The sequence below is a fragment of the Ambystoma mexicanum genome, chromosome 1q (genome assembly GCF_040938575.1).
Source record: "Ambystoma mexicanum isolate Mex_15411 chromosome 1q, UKY_AmexF1_1, whole genome shotgun sequence".
Lineage (NCBI taxonomy): Eukaryota > Metazoa > Chordata > Amphibia > Caudata > Ambystomatidae > Ambystoma > Ambystoma mexicanum.
In genome coordinates, this window is record NC_090922.1 from 598979134 (window position 1) to 599004906 (window position 25773).

At 43.6% G+C, this 25773-nt stretch overlaps 1 protein-coding gene across 4 annotated transcripts in view; it reads right to left on the bottom strand.

Annotated features, from left to right (window-relative positions):
• TNR (tenascin R) overlaps window positions 1-25773 on the bottom strand; it is a 2098594-nt gene that overhangs the window by 371211 nt on the left and 1701610 nt on the right. For all 4 annotated transcript variants that reach the window (XM_069641143.1, XM_069641142.1, XM_069641141.1 and 1 more), the window contains one exon: window positions 18301-18451. In XM_069641143.1, the coding sequence (XP_069497244.1) occupies window positions 18301-18451 (151 nt within the window). The remainder of the gene's footprint in view (window positions 1-18300; window positions 18452-25773) is intronic.

A 25773-nucleotide genomic window follows, 5' to 3' on the forward strand; every position in this document is an offset into this window, starting at 1 on the left:
GCTACGAGAAATCACAGAAGTGTTTCAAGGAGGGTGAGAGGGGAAAGTGGGAGGCCGATTGCATTACCCCGCAGACAGTTAATCCCCTATTTTCGCCTACAGAAGGATACTTTTGTGAGCCAGACAAGCCAGATTTGGGGGCCCGGTCCAGTCCGTCTTCCGAACCCTGCGCATCACCTTAGAAGAGGTCACAGCAGCGCGAACCAGGCCAGCGCCTCCGTGGGAGTCAAGTGAGCGTAACAATTATTGGATTCAAGATGCACTTTGCATCTGTAGGTAAGCAGCTCTGTCCAGTATTTTGAGCAGGAAAGGGGCTGTCATGATCAGGCGGTAGTTAGTAGGGATGGCAGGGTGGATTTTTTGAGGAGCGGAAGTGCCCAGGCTTCTTTTAGGTTGGTTGGTACGCTGGTAGTGGAGAAGGAGGTCTTGATATGTGCAGCGAGGAAAGGGGCAAGCTCTGAGGCACAATATGTAATGACTGGGCTGGGCAGATGTTGCCTTGGCATCTGGATGGTTTCAGGCCTTTGATAATAGTAGTTACTTCTTGGTTGGAGACTGGGGTAAACTTGAACCGATGGTAGGCGTCAGGAAATGGCGAGGATAAAGGTTCTGGAGGTGTCTCAATAAATCTAAGTTTACCTTTCATCTGCATGACTTTTTGATTGGAATGTCATGATTTTGTCCAGTATGAGTTTTTGTACATTGCAGCACCAGGTAAGGTCTTTGATGCAGGTGGCTGGAGGCGGAACTGGTTATCCGAGTTCTGGCAGTATAGCAAAGAGCTCTCTAGTGTCTGAGTTTGCTTTTTCTATTCAATCATTGTAAGTTGAGCTTTTAGCTAGGAGAATGGCATGTTTGTATGTCTTGGAAGTTGATGTGAAGTGATCTTTTTTAGCACTGGTAGGATCTTACCAGGTATTTAAGTGTGCTAATGACTAGGGGTTGCGTATGCTCAAAGGTGCCACCTTGTCGATGGCAGAAAGAAGTGATTGGATGTAAAGTTCTACCATGGTAGTTGGGTCATTAGTTATAGGTTGGTAGGCTATGAGCGATTTCAGCAATGGGAGCATAGTGGCTATCATATAGCTATACATCTTTAATATATCGTAAACACTTTTACTGCTAAAATATTCTTCCTTTCCAATTCCAATTATAATTATTCATAACATAATTGAATTCATGTATATAATTCATTCTTTTATAATATATTCTTCAGTTGACATTATAATTCTAAATATTCATACAATCATTAAATTCATGCATATTATTCATTCTACAGACAGGCAATTTCACTCTGCCGATTCATACAGTCTGAAGTGTAAGTAATTATATTCGGCATGAACTCTATGCACTGCCACATTTATAACTGTGCCAAGGGTTCTGCTAAGGCGCCAAAGTTTAACACAGCCACCAGTCATCACTCCGAGTGGCAATATTTGGTTCATTGAATTCCTCCTACAGGTAACCCGCCCCTGCTAATTTTCATACTGGCACACGGGAGCTAGTGGCACACAAGAGTTACCATAGAGCCTACCCGAACTTCCTCAAGCAGAAGAACCTTCCATTTGCCTAGCAATTCATATATTGAGACCTGATTAAAACGTATTAGCATAAACATCCTGTCGATCGACTGATCCATTGCTCCTATGAGTTAACATTGGACCCTCACAGCTCCACACCCCCAGAATGCTAGCGGATATTGCCTCAATAATCTCTTATACTTCAGGCACACCAAACCATTTCAACACTCCTCCTTGAATATACATCCCATAACTATGCTTTCAATGTGATCATTCTTCTATGTTAGGGTCTGCTTCACTGAATCACTTGGCATTTGCTTCGAATTCCCCATCTCATAACACTTTGCATAGAAGAAAGAAATATTGTTTTTATTTATTCTACTAGGGCCTGCTTGAGCACATCTAAAGTCCATCACAAACCCACTGATCAACTAACTACATCTAGTACCATGCTTCATCTTGTCTAGATATTGACATCACAGTAAAACTATGCTCGAAACCGAGCTGTACCCTCCTGAGCCCTGCACCCAAGCTTACCAATAATTTATCACATTTAAGAAACATGTGTTCCTACCTCGACAACCATATAAGCCCCCACTCATCCCAATTGTTTTTCCCCTCTGATTCTGATCCTTCTATTGTCCAATTTCTCTTTCCCATCACTTCTTCCCCAACACTCCTACCTCTTCCTTCGGCAGACTATGGTCTGGCAACACCCTGGCAGAGTCACAATATGCCACCTTTCAGACAAGCTTAGGCACCCGTAAGACCACTACGGTGTTGATGGGTACCTGAATAAATATTGAATAACATAAATAAAGGTTATTTCAAAATTCATAATACTGATCCATCTACTGAAGATTCAATTGTCTTAGAATTCAGACTTTCATTGGTTGGAGGATACATGGAGGGCTTACAGAGAAGAATAGGGTTCTACCAAAGGGCGACCCATGCAGAGATGGCAGGAGGAGGTGGCTAGGCACTGGTGAGTTATAGTATACTTTATTCTGCCTCCCCAACTTGTCACAGGGACTATTTCATGGAAAGAGGTGCATTGATGCCCATTGAAAATTCTACACCTTCTGCTAGCATCATGCGACTGCTTGATGGCATTCCAGAGCCCTTTTCTTGATGCATCATGCGACTGCTTGATGGCATTCCAGAGCCCTTTTCTTGATGCATCATGCGACTGCTTGTTGGCATTCCAGAGCCCTTTTCTTGATGCATCATGCGACTGCTTGATGGCATTCCAGAGCCCTTTTCTTGATGCATCACGTGGCCGCTTGATGGCATTCCAAAGCCCTTTTCTTGATGCATCACGTGGCTGCTTGATGGCATTCCAAAGACATTTTGTTGTTTTCTTTTTTTGATGCATTGACTCAGACTGACTTTTGGGGTGGGACCAAGCCTGATTTCCACTTCTGTAATGGCTTAGCAGGTCAATAATGATGGTCTGAAGGGTTGCCGAGAGCAATGCAAGAGGTTAAGATTCACTCTAAACCTTCCAGCCATCACCTCTTTGTTTTTTTCTTTGTCACCCTGACACCCCGAGTGGGATGGGTATGCCCAGACGTGGGTCCGTGCCTGTTGGGCTTAGAGACCCAAGCTGCTCCTCACTGATGAGGGCCAACAAGGTTGAAACATGTCAGGGGATGCTTGTGACTCGTGCAGAAAGGATTTGACCTAGCAGTTTGGGCTGGACTGCCTCTTTTGGGGTGGGACCAAGCCTGATTCGCATATGGTCTTTCCCCTTCTGTAATGGCTTGGCAGGAGAAGAACGGTGGCCCGGAGGGTTGCCCATCGCAATGCCAGAGGTTAAGATTCATTCTAAACCTTTCAGCCATCACCTCTTTTTTTTGCTCAGACTGACTTCAGCAAGATCTAAAAAGGTGGTGTAAGTTGGGATCATGTTGTGAATAAGTGTAATTGTCTTGAAATAAGGCACACATTCAGGTACTTACCTAGAGTTCTGCTAGCAACATAAATCGGTGCCTTTCCAATGTGATTATGCCCATCGGTTCTTATCGCCGAGGTACTTATTGGGGAGGCTTGCCCCAGACAATGATCACTCCAGTGAACATGCACTGCTCCGTGTGCTGCCATGGGCCACTAATGAAGAGCTTTCCATGTAACTTCTCTACCGATAGCACGGAGGTGTGTTAAAAAGATATTTGAGATTCCTTGATGCAAGGTGCTGGCGAAGTGGTGCATCCCCGGAACCCTTCCCATCTCTTTTCTGGTGGCAATGGAGCAGCATGGGGCCTATGAAACCCTCAAGAGCTAGAGGCCCTGTGCCACGACACAGGCGGCCCATGCCTTGCGCTGACCCTATTTTAACCTTGCCCATATCATAGGGGAAGTGGCCTTTGTCTCCATTCCTTTCTGCTTTGGGGAAAAGAAATTATGGACACAACGTGGAGAAACTGTCAGAGGCTGTCAGGTGATATTGGTTGACGTTGCCATTGTCCAAATGCAGGTGGCATGGGACGCTCATCACAAGGCCTCTCGCTGCTTCTTCAGGAGCTTGCTAGATGCAAATAACATGCAAGCTGCACACGCACACAGCAGATTAATGTCTACTAATACTACATCAGAGTATTACACCGCTCTGTTTGGCCCACCACATCTTCAGCTCTATTGCGCGCAACCTCACACCAGCGCCTAACCTGGCGTCCCAGCGCAGCCATGCACCCAAGCCACCGTCACACACCACATAGAAACATTCCATCACTCAACACTAGGGTGCTTCCGGTCAGCACTCATCAACACTTCAGGGTTTGCATCTGCCTCCGTTTCTCCTGCAGTTACACCCCAAAACCTCCTTTCTTCGTGCAGTGCCAATGAGGCGGGGCAGTCTGTATATGGAGCTCCGCTGGAGTGGGGAGGCAGCAGAAATGGAGGGTTCTCCGTTTGTACCTCCCCTTCTATTTCCTTGTGTACACTTTATTCGTGCACTTTTCCTCGTTTTGATTTTGACAGAATCTATATTTGTTAAAGGGGATCCCCGAAATCTCACCTCTAGCTCCCACTCCCACCATCTGTCCCCTCACACCTCACCGTCCACAGGCGTTAGCATCTACCAACAATATTTGGGTTAAAGTAAAATCGAGGAAAAGTGAACGAAGAAAGCGCACTCGAGGAAATGTATCACGAAAAACAAACGTGATACGAGATGGGGTTGCTTTAATTCCCTTCTTATCTTGTCCCCCCAAAATGCAATGCTAGTTTAGGGGTCGGTGGAGGACGGGGGCTCACATGGAGCTCATTCTGGAGCGTTGCACGGGGAAGGGCACACATTCAGTAAAAACAAAAACGTAAATTGCTGCGAAAAAATTCAGCAAACAGACTTCTAGTGGAGATGCTCTCAGCGAACGGAGTCAGGTCCTCGCTGAGAAAATATGCAGCAAACGTTTATTTGCAGTTACATCCCAGCAAAGTAAGTTGAAAATGAAAGTAAATAGTCTAAAACTACTGACTTAAGCTTGCCATTTACTTTGCTGAAAGAAACCTGGGTGTTAAATGGGTGCTGCTAACCTTTTCAGTAAATTCAGTGTAGAGGGCGTACTAGAGTTTTCCAATTAGTTTGCTGATATTATGGGTGGAAATGAGTTTTGTGCAGGATAGTTTCGCTGCAATGTTTTCAGAGGCATACTCGGAAAACCAAATTATCATTTTGCAAATTTGCAAAAGGGAACATTATTAATCATTAATTTCACTCACTTACGCTGCCAGAAGTTGAGTTCACGCACCTGTATTGAAAAGTGGGAGAAACACAGAAATCCAGCGGTCCCTGATCTGAAAAGTCCTCTCATCCAGTATCCCTTCTTCAGAAAAGGGATTTAAACATTCCCACCGGGTTTCTTCTATTCATGTACAGGACTGCGCCAAGAGGCCATAAGCCATCAGGTTTAGGCACTTTTTTTTATATCCGTGGCAGCCCCTGAGGAGCTCGTTTTGCTCTGTGGCGTAAAGTTAATGGAAAGCCTAAAAGCCTCACCGAAGGCTTTTTAGACCTTTCAATCACGCCACACCACATTTTCATACATTAGTATGGCAGACAGGAAGGGCAGAACACAACCTGCATTTCCACCACCTCCCTTTCTCGCTGCCATATAAATGCGGCAGAATTTGTGCCGGCATGCATTTCCATGCCCGTGCAAATGTTGGCGATCCCTATGGTGCCCGCCGGCTTTATGTACCAGCATAAAGCAGGCAGACGCCATAGGGATCGATTGTAAACACTACCTGCCATGCTCGCATGGTAGACAGCGTTTACTCATTTGCACGGCAGAGTGCAAACGTTCAGGGCAAAAGGTGGCGTACATGCACGTACGCCATTTTTTGCCCTGCACATGTTCACTCCACCGTGCAAATGACCAACATTTGGCAGTGGGGAATTGACTATGCGTATGCTTGCACGTGTCCTAGCTGCCAAATTCAGAATTGATTTCAAATTAGCTACAAAGTGTCTTCTTATCAGCCTAGAACTATGCTCTTGATTTTTTCATTATGGTGCACTTCTACCAGAAGTCATTGTAAGAGGCTCACACCTGTACAGTTCTTGTTCTTCTACTTTTCTATGATCTACGCTGCAGGAGGCACAGAAGGTGTATTGCCATCCTCCATCCCAGGCACAACATCCACAGTTAAACCGCAATGGCCACACAAATACATTTGTCTTGGGGGGATAGCTCAGGGGCAATGTGCTCCCCTTGGAAGCAAGACGACACAGAGCACCACAATTTCGATCGAAACCTCTGGGTATTAAGTGTGTTATAAATAACCTATCATATCATTTAGGGGGTCGTTTTATACTTTATGCTGATTGCATGTGGGGACCACCAATGCTTACACTTACGGGTTGCTGGTGCGCTGTTTGCAATTTTAAACACTATCAAAGTGTTTAAAATTGTGCTCTTCTCTTTTAATCTCCATTTTAAAAAGTATAAAACGCCACCTGAAAAATACGCTTAGCAGGCAGAATTTTATAATACATTCCAATGGAATGCACCTGCTATTCACCAGGTGCAAATGCAAGGCAGATTTCATTGGAATTAATTGGTTTTACGCCTGCATCTTATGCAGGTGTAAAACCGGGTGCTCTTCAAAGACAGAGTGGGGAATCAAAGAGATTTACACAAACTCTGCTTTGCTGCCCTCCTGCACCTTCGAGGGTTACTAAAATGACATGGGGAGAAAATGGAAGAGTTAAGGTGCGTGTACGCTTTCATTCACATGCCACTCATTACAAAATGACCCCCTTCTTCTTCAACACATGTTGGTGAATTCCAAGATGAAGCAGATGCAATGGGAGTTCGTCTCCTTCACCTAGAATGCACTCTGGACTTTGGACCTGTATAGTTCCTAGGTGGACGCACAGCGGCTCATGTTCCATGAGCACGCAGCATACATACATGGCGCAAAAGCCGTGCATAGGGCTTGTACACCATTCATTTACGTTACGCTCTTATTCGAACATTTGTATGACAGAAAGGAGGGGCGGAACGCAACATGCCATAGAAATGCTGCAGCATCTGCACCACCATAGATTTTCTTGCGGGCGCAGATACTGGCCATCTCTATGCGGTCCGCCTGCTTTATGAACATCCAAGCGTGTACAGTTACAATTAAACCCTAGAGTTTAATTTCAGTTGTGAACACTACTTAACATGTGCGCATGGTAATCGTTTTTTCCATTTGGAACCAACCCCCCCCAACACGCTCGCATCTCAGGGAGGGTTTCATTTCAATTGTGAGCACTACTTGCCAAGTGAGCTTCAAAAGCATGTCAAGTGGTGCTCACAAACAAAAGTAAATGCTGCCTGGCATGCCAGCATGCCAAGCAGCGTTTACTCACTTTTCACTGCAGAGTGCAAAAGTAAAGGGCAAAAGGCAGCTTACACGCTTGTAGGCCACCTTTTGCCCTTTACATTTGCACCCTGCAGTGCAAACGATGAAAATGTGGCAGTGGGGAGACGTTTACGCTTCACTGTAAACGTAACAACTCTGCTGCCCAAATACTCATTTGGCCAACATGAGCCCCCAAGACATCAGAAGAGTTACTAATGATAGTAATAGGAGCTAGACTCACAATCATCCTCTTCAATAAGCTATATTGTTTATCTTAATATTTCAGACGATTTAAAACATATCGGTACTACCAGTTTTGATGCTGGAGGGGGCCGTGGGGGCCCTCAGGGGCCACTGCAATGGTCTGGTCAGAGGGACTGCATCAATACCATTCCCTTACACTTTGCGTGTGGGGACGCATGCTTTTTTGTGGATTATATCTGTATATTGCAGCATGCATTCAGTGTTCAATTATAAATTAAAATAATCGCTATACTTTGTATGTTTCAGCATTATTTTTCTCCTTCACTGTCTGCAAACTGCTAATAGGGATGCTTCATATTCAAGGCAAAAATGGGATTTTTACCTGGTATATATTTCATTCATAAAACCTCACAGTACAAGCCACATCGATTATCAGTTACACACCACACATTTGTTATGGAGGTATTGTATTTGATTTTGCCAATGAAATCTAGAGATTTGAATCCGAACCATCAGGTGTGGGGAGGACGCGTTCCCTTCGGAGGGGAGTCTCCAGAGGTAATAACTGTTACTAGAGACTGAGTGACTGGTGCCTTGTAAAGGCTCTTGGGGCTGGGGCAGAGCCATGTGGATTGCAATGGCGGCTAGTTAAACAGGAGGCTGACGCTTCTGCACTAGGACTATACGCATGCGGCACACACAGACAGGCGTTACAATGCATACACCTCGAGTCGAGGTGGCTAAAAAACGGCCCGCTTCTGGAAGCATTACATACTCACATATTGGCAATGTTAATTCTTTATAGATAGATCTGCTTGCTGGAAAGACGCCTTTTGAGCACACAGGGAAAAAACAGCAACATTTCAGCCAGTGTGTGGCATCCATTTACAGCACATTTTGCATCAGTAATGGAAACAAGCCATATAATTTACAGGAAGATCTAAACATATAGGGCCTGATTCATGGAATTCATTGCACAATAAATAGGGACTTTGTGTGCCAAATCACACGCAAACCCTGTTTGCCGATTCTTGGAATCGACTGCGCGTGATTTTTCCGTACTCTGCAGGGACTTTGCACAGGCTCGGCACGTCTCTGCAAGCGGCCGAGTGCCTTTCACGAGACATCTCGTAGGGCATGGGCATGGCCTGCACATAGACCGTAAAAAGGGGCGAAACTCACAAAATGGGGAGGGACAAAGGAAAATGTTGGCATTCTGAGGGACTGCCCAAACAAGGAGATTGCATGCCCACAACTGCGCAGGTAAAATCGTATTAATGGATTTGACCGCGCAACCTCACATCGGGGAAATGGCCACGCAAAGCTCTCAATGTAACCGTCACCTGAAGGCAGGCGTACTGACACTTGCGCATAGAAATCACCACACAGAGATAAGATCGGATGTTGGATTGAGGGGTGCGTGCATGCAGTCAGGGTTCCAATAGAAGTTATAAGTACGTGTAAGCAGTATAGCGGGGTTCAGGAATGGTTTACAGGGTTCGCACGCATATAAACTAGGAAATATGAACTTTTACGATACATATTACGCATGTTGATCGGGTGGTGTGAATAGTTTCGAGGGACACTAGAAGTATCACTGAGGTGCTGGCTTGGTTGGGCAGGACCCCACACAGGATTACAGGGGTGCATGAGTTTGTGCACGAGGACCGCGCACAGTATTAGCGGCTGTCTCTGCTTTGTGGGGGCATCATGGGCATTCCGGATGCGACTTGCATATAGGCTTACTTTGCAGGGACAATTCCATGAATACGCAGAGCACCCACAAAAACCTTTGCACGCAGGCTTGCGCAGAGTCCTTCTCGGCATGCAGGCTTTGCAGGTTCTATGCGCGCTTTACATAAATCGGCCACATAACATCTCAGCAATAGTCACCTAACCTGTTGAGTTGTCTTTGCAGCATATATGATGCCCTGCTACTCCCGCACCTGCAATGCAGATTTGGCCAACCCACCCCCTCCAAACAAAGGTCATGTGGTCCATTAATGAGGCTCCTTTCCAATTTTGAAGCGAGCAGCACTTGCTAATTGTGCCAGATGCATGCTAACACGTCACCAAGCCTGAACCCAGAAGTTGAAGAGAAAGAAACCCTGCCACAACCAGGGATTTAGATGTGTATGGATGGCAAGGTGAACGGGTGCACCTATGCCTTCTGCACCCATGCACCCAGCACCTAAGCATATACTATTGAGCCTGCATGCCCCCACTTTTTTTAAGACTTGAGCCCTGTTCAAATTGTTAATATTTGAAGACCTGAAAAATGCTTACTTCTCTGCCTCAAGACCTCCCAGGTAAATGGGCTCTATCGCATTTTAAGGCAATCCTACAGTACACGCAACCAGCCCTGACTGCACCAGGGCCAATTCCTGCCATGACATCACATGACATCCTTGGAACTTGCTTGGAGTTTATTTCTTTTGACAGTAACAATGATCCTTGTCTGTAGTTTCTGAAATAAAAGTATATTGCTAATTTGGGCAATATGGCCATATATAGCCACAATAAAAATAAAAACAAGTGTGAAACTTCTGAAAATACAGCAGCAGTTTGCTTCACTTAGCAAAACACAATCACAATATAATATTTTTTGCAATGCATGCAACAGTCAGATGGTGTTTTCAAAAAAAAAGTTTCAAAAAGACGATTTACAAACAATGGCCCTCATTACGACCCTGGTGTTAAGGGGTTAATGGCGCCGTAAAAGGTTGCGGCGCCGTTAGCCCCTTAACGCCTTACTAAGAGGTCCCTTTGCGGCTTCCGACCTTAACGGCTGGTCTGTACCAGCCGTTAAGGTAGGGACCCGCAAAGGGACCTTGAAGGTAATTACGGTACCACAATTTGCGGTACCGTATTTACCGCCTTCCCCATTCCCATTGAGCCCTATGGGGCAAAAATGGGAATGGGGAAGGGCCAATGATAAATGGGGAATTACCGCCCCGCCACCCTTGAAATGGGGTGGTAATTCCCCATTTCAACATGGCGGATTCAGTAAGTTACCAGCGTTAACCATGGCGCTAATACCGCCATTGGTTAACGCCAGGGTCGTAATGAGGCCCAATATTTCTATGTGTTCAAGTTCCTGAATTGCAGAATGGTCTAAAATCCCGGCTTGTCCACTTAGCATAGTGTGTTCTCCCGGCCATATTCTTTTATTTCACTATCCCTCATCTGCCAAAATTAAAAGTCTATTTAAGTGGGGCGTGGCTAAGCGCTGACCCAAGAGGCTGCCTGACTCGCTCGCTCCCACTACGGCAAATTACTTAAATCATTTATTAATATAACTAAATCCTCTATTATGAATGACTAACCTTTTTTAAGGTTTAGGATGCTATGTAGTCCATCCCTGGTGATCTGTGGCGTCTCTGCAAGGTGCGGCCCATCTCGCCTCATTCGTGTGGAGACTTCCATGGGCGAGGCCTATATGACAGCGGAGTCCCGTGATTTATGGAACCGACGTCTCCTGTCAGCTGGTCGGCTGCAGTATTGCGGGCTGACTCAATGGTAACACGTTTTCTTCATAACACATGTTTTTAAAGGAAAATGCTATCTAAATACACGTGCATGGAACTTTTACTTTCTATATTAACCCTAAAGCTTATTTTTTGAAGCTTTTTGCACTATCACATTAATATGTTCAATGTTGCTCCTCCTTTTACCAGAAGTCTTTTATTTATATAAGCCTAACAAAAACCAAGGAACTTTACATAATTACATCTCATAATGATCATTTAATTTCCATATTATTGTTAGATAGTTGGTTACATATTGTGTGTTGGGACAAATACGAGTCGTTTATCTTCAATACCTCATACTACCTTTGTGACCTGTATATTCTACTTTATCAGTGCCAATTGTTCTATGCACCTAAGTAAAATGGCATCTAAAAAGGGTCCACAAAAGGAAGTACCAGCATCCACTTCTAATAATCTAAAGAGGCAAATAAGTGGTTCACCGCCACCCAAAGAAGAATGTTTGGACCCGGGAATGTAAGCCATTCTTAGTGAAATTAGGGAGTTGAAATCCTTTATGGAGGATACAAACATTAAATTGCAGCAACTCAATGATAAATGGTCCGCCTTTGACTCAAGAATCACTGAGGTTGAGAGAAGGGTTGGTAACGCGGAAGATGTGGCTGCCAAAGTCCAAGTGTTAGAGAGTTCAGTCAAACTTTTGCAAAAACAGACAGAAAATCTCGAAAACCGTAATAGGAGAAACAATCTCCGCATTATTGGCCTTTTGGAAGGCACTGGAGGGGATAACACAAGCACATTCTTAAATACAATGCTCATTAAACTCTTGGATCTACCAATATCGACACAACTCAACATTCAAAGAGCTCATCAGATGTGTCCCATCAATAACATACAGCCCTCCAATAATCCGCCCAGAACCCTGATTTTTGCATTACTAGACTACGCACATGTTACACTTATAATGGAGAAAGTCAAACTACTGAAGCAGCTCTTCAGGAATGGCAGGAACATATTCATTTCCCAAGATGTATCAAATGCTACAGCTGCATGGAGGAAACACCTACTTACTTTTAGACCAGCATTAAAACAATTAAAGGCCAGATATGGCATCTTACATCCAGCTACTCTCAAGGTTACTTTTAATGGGTGAACGTCCATCTTCCAGGATTCTGTTGATTTAAGGCTCTTTATTGAAAACTCTAAAAAGGATGAAATGGACACTTCAAGAGCACCCACTTGACTATTTCAACAGATAAGATTGCTATGATTACAGTATATAACCTCTTAACTTCACCAGAGTGGGGTGCGAGGGAGGGTGTCGCCTCTGCGGCCTTCTAACCTCCCATCTTTTTTCCATTTTTTCATCAACATGGTTTAATGTGGCTATTTTTTGTTTGCCACATATTTTTTCAAGGTTTTGCTCATATATTTCATATATGTCCATGTTGGTTTTGTTTGTCTCCCTACTTCCCTCTTGTATCTTCACCCTCATCTTTTTACCCTATGCGCAGCTCTGTTATTTTGCACTTATGAATGGTTCCCCTGTAATTGTCCCAGTTGCAATTATACTGATCGCCCCTACCAATTTGATGAATTGTACTATGCTATAATACCAATGTATGTATATTATTACGTTTCGAATAATGACTCTTAACATAATATCTTGGAACGTCAAAGGATTACATAATCCTGTTAAGAGACAGTAAATACTGTCACATCTCAATAGAACTAAGCCATCAATAGCTTGTATCCAAGAGACTCACTTATCACAAACCAAAGCTGCCAAACTCAAACGATATTGGGTTGGGCATGTTTTCTCCAGTGCGGCCAATGGTAAGAAAAATGGTGTAGCAATACTACTAAATAAGAGATTTAAGTGCAGGATTGTTTCCAATGAATCTGATGATCATGGAAGATGGGTGCTCGTTAAATTGCTTATTGAATCGGTTGAATATACTATTCTAAACGTATATGGCCCTACATTACTAGATACCCACTTTTGTAGACACCTGAGAAATTATATTCACCAATCTAACCCCAACAATTTAATTATTTCCTGATACTGTAGTGAAATTGTCGACCCTTTTCGGGATAGGAAATCCAATTCTTGTTTCAAGAAGACTAAATCTCACACACAATGTACTAATTTTATACTTGAATTAGGGATTGTTGACTCTTGGCCCATTACTCACCCCACAGACCTAGACTTACACCTTTTCCTCTAGCCCTCACAAAACTTTTTTTCCAGACTTGATTATATATTTATACCAAAATCTGTGACTAGTTCCATACTACAAGCCAATATTGGGTGTATTACGCTCTCGGATCATGCACCGGTTATCATCCAACTTGCTTCACCTCATACTCCCTGTAAATCCAATAGATGGAGTTCAACTCGTCCTTTTTATTAGATGACTCGTTTCCTCCTCATATAACCCCAACAACATAACCAATTATTTGAGGAAAATAGAACCCACGATACTTCCGTAACCAACAATTTTGATTGCTATAAAGCAGTTCTTCGTGTGTCCATTATTTCATTTGCTGCAAGAAGGAAAAAATTACTTAAACAAGAATCAGACAATATCCTTACACAATTCAAAATTCAAGAATCATTATATGCTAGTACCAACTCAGGAGCTATTCTCAACAATATCATTAAACTCAGAATACAAAACAATAAGCTTGTCACAGAATACTCTTGTGCAAGTCTCCTAAAATACAAAGCGAAAATATATCAATTTTCTATCAGATCTAGCAAATCTCTCGCATCATACCTCAAATTTAAAAGGGAAAAGGCTAGAATTACAATTTTGATCTTAGTTTTATTTCCCTTATAAGAATACTCTATTCAAATCCTAGAACTAACATTATCATTAATGTACAATTATATTCTTACTTTCCTCGCTTTAGAGGTACATGCCAGGGCTGTCCACTCTCCCCACTTCTTTTTATTTTAGACCTAAAACCATTTCTAGAAAGCATTAGACAAAATGAAAATATAATGGGAATAATATGTGCAATGTACAAATTAAAACAGCAGTGTATGCTGATGATATCTGATTGTTATTGAGAGACCCAGATCTCTCCATACCTCATCTTTGAAACAACATTTCAGCATTGTGCCTGGTTTCAGGATATAAGTTGTATGCTGACAAATCAGAAATGTTGCCTCTAAATGTGCACTGCATCATACACTTGCATCAGGAATGAAATGGTCCCCAAATGGTTTAAAATATTTAGGAATCCACATTTCCAACCCCATCAAGGAAATCATAAAACTAAATACCACATCTATATTGTCAAAAAATAAGGAATTTACACACTCTTGGTCTTCCCGCTTTCTATCATGGTGGGGTAGACTGGAATCTATTAAAATGATGGTATCTCCAATTATTATGTAGTTGCTGTATATGTTACCACTACCCCTTCCATCCTCATTTTTTAAATCCATAGACTCATGTCTGACAACATTTCTTCGGGGTGCTAAGAAACATAGAATTTCTATATGTAAGCTCAAGTACCCACGAACATCTGGTGGTGTCGTCTTTCTGGATTTTAGGAAATAGCCTATGGCCTTTGTCCTGAAACAAAGTCAAATGTAGTTTATGTGTGACCAATCTACTGATGTACCTCAGTGGCTATGTCTGGAGAGAGCCATGGCTTCCCTCATCTCTTGGCAGATTGTTACTTATAAAAAAAGAACAAATGTATTAAATTTACGAGTAGTACTTTGACATCCCGGTACCTTCGGACGTATTTGTATCCTCATATTACAAATCATACTAAATTTATCTCATCATACCTTTGGTTTAATCTGCTGTTTAAAATAAAAAAAAGTTCCCTCTTCTGGGGGTGGTGACTCTCTCGAGGCATTAAACCTCTTGATCAAATATTTGCACATAGTGCTCCAATTACTTTTAATGAACCTGTAACGAAATGTCATGTCCCGTCCTCATTTATTCAACAATACCTAGCAATAGAGGATGATATTATGGACAATAATTATCTTTTTACATGTAATAATATAACTCCTACTGCTGATAGACTAAAATCAGTCTATAGTTCTATTATGACTGCCTCACCTTTTTATAAAACTCTTTTAGGAACCTCCTCAATCGTTACTATGCAGAAATGTTTTCAAGCTTGGCAACAAGATTGTGCTCTTCCAGCTAATGAGCTACAATGGCCCCCAATATTGAAACCCTTATTGAGAGTTACCACCTCTGCAAACCTAGTACAAACCTTATTTTTCCTTCATCACAGATCTTTCATTACTCCGTCACTACTCTACAAATGTGGCGTCTCATCGGATGATAATTGTTGGAGTTGTTTTCAATCTGCTGGAACTTTCAAACATATGATATCTGAATGCAAATATCTTAAACCTTTCTGGCTCAATGTTTGGAATGTACTTAAGAAAATATTTAATTTGCAATGTGATTTTTGCTCCCATGCACTCTTTATTGGTAATGATAACTCTGTACTTACACTCAATTTGCACAAAAGTAATGTGAGCTTGTTTTAACCTTTTTATGTTGATAGCCATCAAAATGATAACATCCAACTGGAAGAATTTGGACAAACTCCATTTCAATATATGATGCAATGCAATATGCAATATACATAGATTAGAGATATACAATGCTTATACCCCCCCCATTACTACAAAAATATGAATCAAAATGGAAACCCTTAATTGAATATTTAACTATTATCACCCCTGATTAACAAACATACATTCAGCCCAATCTTAGCATATTTTTCGTACATATCCTTCCTTTTCTGTTAATCCCACCCATCCTTCTTGTATCTGTTAGTTATGTCTTGTCTTGTTTGTGATGTATGTCCTGATCCCACCCTTCCCACATATTAAAATACTCTGGGTATATTATCCCTTTCAGTTCTATATCCATGCAAATGTTCTGCTTATTCTAACTGGTAATATTAAATTCCTTTTCTTTCATTGGCAGTTGATGTATTTTATCCTCATTATATGTTATACTTTTGTATGGTATTTAATCACAATAAAACCCTTTACACACAAAAAAGTATATTTAAGGTATTCAGCTGACACTAAATGCTACTTCAAAAAAGTCTCACACCTGATATTTCCATCGGCAAATATTAACAGTGACAATTCATGTACTGGACACCACAGTGTATTTCACTTTGAGTCTCCTGCCTTAAGCATGGCAAATGTGCTTTTATTTTAATGTCCCATGATATTGCTGTGTTGATTATTAAAGCCTCAATCTATAATGTGATATATAAAATTACTGATGTGACACTATTTATGCAAATAAAGGGGGGCCTGTGCCCCACACACCTTTTGACACTCAAGGCCCCGCAAATCGTAGGGCCGGCCGGTCAGCCCTGGCTACAGTCAGAGAGTCCACCAATCCCTCATGGATAGAGTGTTGGAGACATGGGCGCGGCCATGGCACAATTAGGGGTGTGCCATCCGTGTCCGATGTTAAAGCTGGGAACTGGAGAACTGGAAAGGCCTTCACAAATGGAATCATCAGTCACTTTGCTGGCTGAGACGCTGTCGCTGATTGTACAACACAGACACACAGTACAGTGCATATGCACAATAAATGCAAACGCAATAATCCCTTAGAGCCCAACTCCGCTGTCCGCTCTCTTGAAAAATACAGACGTTGGTCACGGTTGGTGGAACAACCTACTGGAAATACATCTTTTTAAAGAACTTAGCACCCATGAAAACCGAAAAACCAGCACTTCAGGTTCATCCAGCCCAGTTTGTGTGGCGTCTGTGTTTACCAGATTGATGGCGATGCCGATGCCACATAGGGATTGGAGTTAGTAGTGTGTGCTGTGCAGCGTACCTTCACGCTCCACTCGCCTCACCTCCTGCTCAGTGCTCATCACAATTTCTCTCTCTGTTTGCACCCAGGTTTAATGCTCACGAAGCAGACAATTTGACCCTTGTTGGGCTATTTCCCTGTATACTCATACTGACCCCTCTATAGCCCCCAGCTTAATGTTAAGCAGAGCTTTAACTACCCGTCCCCCTCTATGCCTCTCCCGTGCCTTTTTTAATGCATGATATGTGTCCTAATCTGCAGCGTGTGGTGTAGTATTTATCATGCATCTCTTAGGCCTCACTATGCCGCAACTTTAAGAGCATTTGCGGTTTGTCTCTCCTAAAGATGTAAGAGAAATCTAACCTTTACCCGCTGTCCGGAGCCCTCCATACTTCAGCCACCAGCCATCCATAGCCCTCCTTGCTTCAGACACCTGTTGCCCAGAGCCCTTTGTGCTTCAGAACGGCAAACACCTGCCACACAGAGCCCTCCATGCTTCAGCCGCCAGCCGCCCGGTGCACGACTCACGGTCACTCAAGATTGGCTTGCCTGCTCAGTGCTCATGAGTTCTCTCTGGATGCAGGTCCCACTACGGGTGGAGTCGGAGGGGGCAACCTCCCCCTTGCCCCCCACGCGCGGCTCCACCACTGTGCACTAATAATAAATGTGTAGAGAAACAGTCCTGGTTACCTTGCAATTCCAGTTTTGAGAAACCTTTGTATACATTAGCTCCCACGCTAGTTGCAGTGTTTAACAGTGACAGTTTTATTGTAATATAGACATAATAGTCTTAAGGGGGTCAGCCAACTCGTGTTTCGACCTTGAGTGGTCTTTATCAAGGCAAGAAATAGGGGTGTGGGTTCACCCTTAATAACCAGTGACCTTGCACAAAAAAAAAGAAAAAACATAATCAGGACTATAAAACCAATTAACAGATCTTAGCACAGGAGAGTTCCAGAACTAGAACTCGACTTCTCTTAATAATAAATGTCTTTTGGTGTCATATTCACCATTCTGAGGCAATGTGAATGCAAGCAGATTCTTAAAACGCTGACTTACTAGTGCCCCACAAACCATCCAAATGTGTTTTCTATAATCAACCCAACAGAGATCTTACAAACAGTAATTCACGAGCCCTCACTGCGGAATTTTCAACCGAACATGGTGTCTCCTAGTCACCCAGTCAAAATCTTCTCTCAGATACTCAGTTGATGGGTTCTGCTCCCACTCGCCCTCGAAACCAAACCCAACCTGATTGCAAGCATCAAAACCACCATTTCCTGATAAATGCACCACAAGAATGCCCTCCTTTTCATGTCTGCCATGATTAATCAGGAGAGGGCTAAGATGCCTTTGAGTTTCACGGTTATTCAAATCACTGAATTGAAACCGAGAGCCACTCACCGGTAGACACGCCGGCAGAGGTGGGCGGGCTCCGCGCTTGCTCTTTCAGGGCCACCACGGTTACCGTGTATTCCTCTCCAGGTTTCAGTCCTGTTTGATTGAAAGAGGTGACGTCACTGGGCAGCTGAGCGGTAACTCCGCCTTCGTTGTTCTGAGAAGAAAGATACACAATTAGAAAAGAAGCAGGGGTTGGTCTAGGGTTCAGCGCTATAGTGTGCTTGCATATACTGGCCCATCCGCTCACGCATGTCCTACCAGTTACATTTAGAAAAGTCTTTGTATCTAGATCTCGCCTTCTGTTTCAGTGGGTCCTGTGGCAAGTTGGGCTCCTATGAAGTCTGCCATTCACCTAGCTCTGCAAAGTGAATCAAAAATGGAAAATACCTCATAACCTGCTGTTCTAACTCTTGGTATGACTTTCACTGAGGGCTCCTAAGTAGCTCCTTTCTGTCTTTCTACTGGTTTAGAAAGGGGACACAGAGAATTTTAACTCTTTTATGTCAATGAATGATGGCTACGCTGGGTCATCAGTCCTTTCAATTTTATTACCTGTAGGTAAGTATCAGAATGTTTACCATCCTAGTGCTTATAGTTATTTAGCGCATAAGTAGCTGTGTTCTAGCCCTTCCAATTATGTACGAATGCATGCATTCCCCGTATTATGTTTGAATGCATGCATGCACCATATTATGTATGAATGCATGCATGCAACATATTGCAAGTACATGACTTTTAATCCTGCCAATCCTTTGTCTGCCTGGATTGCAGGCAGACTGCAAGTACTTAACTTTTAATATGTGATAAAAGTGGGTATCAAGCACTTACCTGCTAGTCCTTCTGCTTAAGCGGCTAAGCACAGTCTTCATGTGCAGGGAAAAGGACCAGGCTATCTTCCATTCTAGTCCTTCTATTTCAATATGTTAAAGGGAGGCTCCAAGATCTTTGTCTTTCCAGGCCATTCTCCTTCAGGGGCTGTGTGATCATATGGGCCTGCAAGCTAATCCTCTGATTTATACAGGAACAAGACAGATTTTAAGTACCTACCTCACACAAGGCTCGAATAAACCAAGTAATGTGCCCCCAGATCATGTTCATGTTTGCCCTATGACATTGGGTGGAATGCTGCCCCTGCTGTGCAATGCCTGTCTTGCTTTCTATGCTTCAGGCTAACGTAGGAGCTGCAAACGTCCAGCATTGTGTTGTATTTATTGAAGAAGAAAGGTATCATTTTGAACAGAAATGACTTACAAAGTAAGCAATGAAAGAGTGTGTAGTAGCTCCTTTGGTAAGGTGCCCCTACCACAAAGCTGTGTTGGATTGCATGAGTTCCACCATGAGAAGCAGCGGCAAGAGTGGGAACAAAAATCACGAAAAGGGACTGGGGGAGATAAATAATTATGGTTGATTTGTTTTGGTTTGGTGCTGCAGGTTAGAAGTGTGCAAACATTTCTTGTCCTGGGAATGAACCACTCTCATTTTACGCCCCCTGCAGTGGGCTGGTGGTAAATATTATAGACAGATGAACAATGTATATCAAGGGTAAGCTTAGAACAATTGGCTCCAGTGGACTCTCGTTAAACAGCCACGCTTGTAGGAGCAGTTTCAATAGATTTTAATTTGAGTAGATTGGGTGTAGGCAGGCTGTTCCGTGAAATAAAGAACGCATGTTATTAAAACCTGTTTTACACAACCCTGTGCTGGCAGACAGCAGTGTTGGTTGGATAATCAATGTACAATGCTTCAAGGAAGATGTCTAGGGTGTAGCCCATACATGCTGCGGAGAACTGTAACGTTCAGAGAGTTCACTCAGCTACTAGTGAAAGGGATCTCACCCCTTCCATTGTACATTTGGGTCCACTACTGCTGAGAGCTCAAACGCCAGGTGACAAAGCTTATTTCAGTGGAGGGTTCCTGTAGCCCACTGTAAAGCTCCATGTTTGAATGGCTTGCTTTTATGAATATTATAAAGGATGCCCTGTCTGCCAGCTTGCTCTCTCCTCTGTGTGACCTGTCCGCTTCCTCTCCACCTGGCAGACACTCTGTCCTGGAAACTCCTGATTCCAATCTGAGCTCTTGGAGATATACACCCCTTCATCAGGTGTAAGGGACAGTCTTTTTCCAGAGTTGGCCTGGATCATTACTGGTGCAATAGGCAATGCCATGTGTAAATCAGCAAATGATCAGAGCCTCTCAGTCACTAGTGCTGCTGTTTCCCAGCCACAGGCACTACTTAACAGGCCTACTCCAGTTGTGCCTGCTTGGCTTGCAGCGGGTAACAAATAAGACATCATTGTCCAAGCTAGTGTGTTGGCTATGTGTAGATATTGTTTAATAGTATGCATCCAAAAAGTAACTTTTCATTTTTATAAATGTCAGTTGTTCGACATGCGACACTGCAAGGCTTCTCATGGGATTGGAGGCATAGCCTCAGCTGCATTAAAACATTTTCAGGCAGACTCCACACTTGTGTGGGGGCACCCAAGTGACTCAATAACAACTCACACGAGTGTCACTGGCCAGAATGATCTCTTGCTGTACAAATACTTTAATGGGTCATCATCCCATGTCAAAGGTTAAGTGTCCATAATCTGTACGACTGAATGCTGCCTCTTCCTGTTGATGACCTGTCTGCATTCAAGATGCCTAAGTCACTGAGGAGGGTGCCCCTTAGCATCTCCTCCCCGTAGGCTGGACCCTCCAGCTTACAAAGACTGCAACAGGTGTCAGTGTGCACTTCTCGATGTGGCCATGAGTCCAGAAGGTTGACATGCTCTCTGTAGTTGCCAAAATGTGGCCTGCTTGGCGTTCTTCCAGCTTCCTGCATTCTTTCTCCAGTTGATGTTGCAAGCATTGAAGCAAAGCATTTGTTCACACATTCAAAGTGTCTCCTCCTTGTGATGTTTGCTGAATTGTTAGCTTGAAACATGGGTCCATAAAAGAACTCAAAAGGTTCTCAATGTTACCTTCAAAAGGTTCTATGTTATTACATCGCCAGGTTTTATTTCACTGAGTTTTTTGCCAAAAACCTTCAGCTGAAAAAAACTCATACATTTTTTAAATATATTTGGTGGGTTCTCCTCAAACCCCCCTTTGCTATTGTCTAGTTACTATTCACCACACACCCTACCCCCTTATATCCCCCTACACCAAACACAATTTTTTAATGAGTTTATTCGGCCTTAAATGTACAGTAAAAAACTCTGCGGAAAAAAAGGCTGGCAATGTAACAACGTTGCACCCTTTAAATGCAACTATCTGTGGATTGCGATGCAAGTTTGGACGTAGGACCCTCATCAGTGTTACCTATCAAGGCATGGGCCCTCACCATGTTGGCCAGATTCTTATCAAGCAGGTGCACCAGAGGAAGGTTCTCAAGGAACTTCACTTGACTGGGGGATGCATTCTGGTGGCTAACATGCTTGGTGGCCACCTCGAAAGGTCATAGAATAAAGCAAACATTAGACAGAAGCAGCCACTGACAAGTGCCAAGAAAGCCACAACTGAAGCTTTTCTGTGCATGTTTCCGTAATCTATGATGGCATTTCGCTGCTCATGTAGTCTTTAGAACATGTGTTAAGTACCGTTCCAATGGGTGGCCACTGACATATTCAGGTTATGCAGTGGCAACTTGTGGCCCACTTGCAGTTAGAGCAGTGCAGTTTTGGCATGTTAAGCCTGGCTAAAACGTGAGCTGATCTTCTCAGAAACAGCAACCATTTCTTTCATGGGCTCAAACTTGTTGATAAAACCTGTGGCCACGAGGGGCAGCACATGCGCGAGCAGACAACGTGCATTGTCATGTCAACTCATTAGGTAACAAGGACATTTGATCCATATCTGATGCAACAAAGCACAACCACAGATCAGGAGGTCTTAGGCTCAGTGACTCCATCTCCAACTTCTCCCAGATGTCAATTCCCTGTGTCTTCTACCCTGAATCCTTTTCATTCACAACATGTCAAACTGCATGCAACTGCTGCTGCCTTTCATTACCCAAGGATCCCTCACGCAGACTGCTATGTTGGACCTGTAGTCAATGCTCTGACCACTGGTCTAATGTCCATGGTGAATTGAATATTTCCTCCCTCAGACTAATGCAATACCTGCTCCACTATAGACGTGAACTCATTCATGATTCCAGTACACCATTGCAAGAAAAATAAATGGTGGCAGGGAACTTCCCAGCAGTGACCGACTCTCCCCATAAGCTACTGGATTCCAGGGATTTCCACAAAACAGTGAGGAAGAGATCTATTGACAACATAATATCCATGCTGGCATCAATCAGGTGCTGTCTGGCGTGTGACTGTGGACATTTATGTCCAATCCTAAATGATTCCAAAACACTGGCCTAACACAATGGGGGTGGGGGGAGGGTCATTGCTATACATAACTGGGGAGTAGGGAGGTAGAGCTTGGCCTTCTATTCCAAAGCCCTGACACAGTTATATATTTTCAGGGGTCCTTTTGTGGACTAGTGGCGGTATGCTTCTTGTTTTCTGGTGTGGGGAGGGGTGTACTTTAGATATTTTGATTGCATCCCATGTAAGGGTATGGTGCCACTGAATATTAGAGTGTATAGATGTGGTACCGAGGTTTGATCCTGTTCTCCTTCCACACACCATTTATTTTCTAGCAGAGGGTACAAGTGGACAGATTCTGTTTCTGTTTATTTTGTGTGAAGGACTAATATACCTTTGTTGTTCCTTGTGGCCTAACAATAGACAGGCTAGTCTCATCTGGGTGACATGCTGCAACAGTAGTTGTGCTGGTGATGTTTGCCATTCCACATTAAGAGACGAAGTGCTTTCCAATCAAGTGACTGTAAGGCTGTTTCTCAAAGTGACTGCACACAGGTGAGTGCAAGATTTAATTGCTACCACAGCCTCTGTACCTGTGGTGTAATTCCCTGCCTCCTCCTCACTATCACTGCTTACCAGCAGCAATGCTTGTTCTCATATGGAGTCTGATGGATCACAAGCGTTGTCTTAATTATCATCTATGTCATTGTCATCATCATCGTTATTTTCTGACTTATCAGTGGATGGGGGCGGTAGAGATAGAGGCCTCGTATTTTCATTCTCCCCCCACATACACTACACGCTGTGTTGTTCATTCCTGATCTCCCATAGACAAGATCTGGAACGCCCTTCTGCCTGCCCCTGAGATGATGGAAGGAATGAAGAGTGAGCACCCGTCTCTGCTGGTCTCTGTGGATGTTCATCATGGCGGTGCAGTGCCTGTACATGTACTTGTACTGGTGGACGTACTCCACTACAACTTGTTACGGGTGTGTGGGGCATGTGGAATGTGAGTTGGATGATTCCTTCAATTGACCTCATGCAATTCCGGCATCCTCATTGCACGCAACAAGTGCTCTTGCAGATGTGAAAAGACCACAAGCAGTAAGTAAGTCTTCCATTGTCCCTGGCTCATTTGAGTCCTGTTGCTGTTACTTGCTCCCCTTAAAATGATGAATACGTAAGTTTCCCAAACTCTCCTCTCAGGAATGTCTGGCTCCTCCTTCTCCTCCCAGTTGTCATATGAGGGCACATTTCTTGTTCACACACTTCAAGAGACAGACACTGATTGGTGTATCACCCACCTTCGAATCTGTTGAGTCATCCTACCAAAATCACATAAGTCTGACTCTCTATCAAGCCACTCTCTTGATTCCAAGCCCCACCTGCTCCTCCCTAGCGTGATGCACCACTTGGAACCAGGTTCTTTACTCATGGCACATATGCCACTTACAGTCACACAGAAATTACCCGGTTTCTCCTACTCCCAGCAACAATTACTGCTATTTTCTCCAGACTCCTGGAGGTGGCATACAAAATCAGGAGTCACATGCAAGCGAGTCTTACAGTCATCCAAGCTGCTCTCCCACATGGGGCTTCCATCCCTCTAAGCTCCATCAAATATCACTTGTATTGTTCGTCCACTTCAAATCACTGATTGTGCCACACAGCACTGTATAAGCAAACATTACCCTAAATCCAACTAGTTTCACATTCACTCACTAACCTGTCCCTGTCCTTCTTTCTACTAAACTACTCTATTAACTTCCCCCCAGTGTATTTCCACTTCGTTAAATTTCATAAGCCCGACATCGGTAAGGTCCTTCTGTTTCCTGAAAGCTGCCTAATAGTCAAAAAGAGCTCCAGCCACATGTACCCCTTAAGTCACGTGGTTGAACTTCAGACAAACATTTTAAAAATGTATCCAAAGTTCAACCTGGTCAAATCAACTGAAAGTCTGGTGGTTTGAGGGTATTAGCATAACTGTTTGTTTTTATTTGGTCGAATGGTACTGTACCATTCGACCAAATAAAAACTAACAATTAGGCTAATACATACCGAACATGTGGAGCGGGGATTGCAGGGGTGTCCCCCGCTCCCTATGATCGGTATGCATTAGCATTTGGGGGTTGCAGGGGTGTCCCCCTGTTCCTCAATATGGGAGGTGGGGGACTGAAAAAAAAGGGACCCTGCAGCGTCAGATCCAGCCTGTGTTAGAGGGACGGATCTGATGCTGCAGGGCTGAAGAGGACCAGGCAGCTTCCAAACAGGTAAGAAAGGAAGTGGGGGTCAGGGGGGGGGGTGGGTTGGTGTGAGCGTATTTGGTTTGCGCTTAGATCATCTGACAATTGATCGCATGCGGGCAGTTTTTTTTTGGTCTGCTTGCTGCGATTAATTGTCAGACGAACAAACACCACCAAACCAGTTTGAGGTTACAGAGAACCCTACTTTTGAGATATAATATGTATTCACACTTCCCATCTTTGCTAGCCGCTGTCCTGTCGAAGACCCACACTTAGTACCAGGAACCTCTTTTTAGTGTTGAGAATGGAAACTTCGGTCACACTTGTTGTTATTAATCACTGTCTTGAGAAGCTCAGCCAGATAGATGTGTGCCTGTTGGGAAGCCCTGCCATCTGGATGCTAGTGAGCATACCACTCTCAGAGCACTACAAATCCTAATGCCACCCCCGAGCAACCAAAACCTTGATAGGTCAATTACATCCGTCCCAGTGTCCAAAGAACATTAAGGCCCCACATTTGATTTGAAGCATGAGACTCTACAACCTGAGGACCCTTTGCACCCTGAGTTGAGGAGCATTCTGGATAGCATTTTCTGTCCCCCTTTCATTCAGGGGCCTGTTGTTGTGCTTTAAAAATATGTAAAACTTAAAACATGTCATGCATACATCGGTTTAATTGACTATGGTGTCCTAGTATCAATTAAATGTGACAGAGGAGCCCTAAGCCTCATCAGGTAACCACTCAGTTGTCTGACCCGCTGGTATAACCACTAAACCGCTGGCCAGGAGATTTGCTTCTTCCGATCAGGATTAAACACATGTTAAAAAATCAGGATGTTGCGGGAATACCCGCTGTTGAAGTTGGACTACCACACATGTCTTAGTGTACAACTCCACAGGATAGTATTTCCATACTTCTTATTACTGAT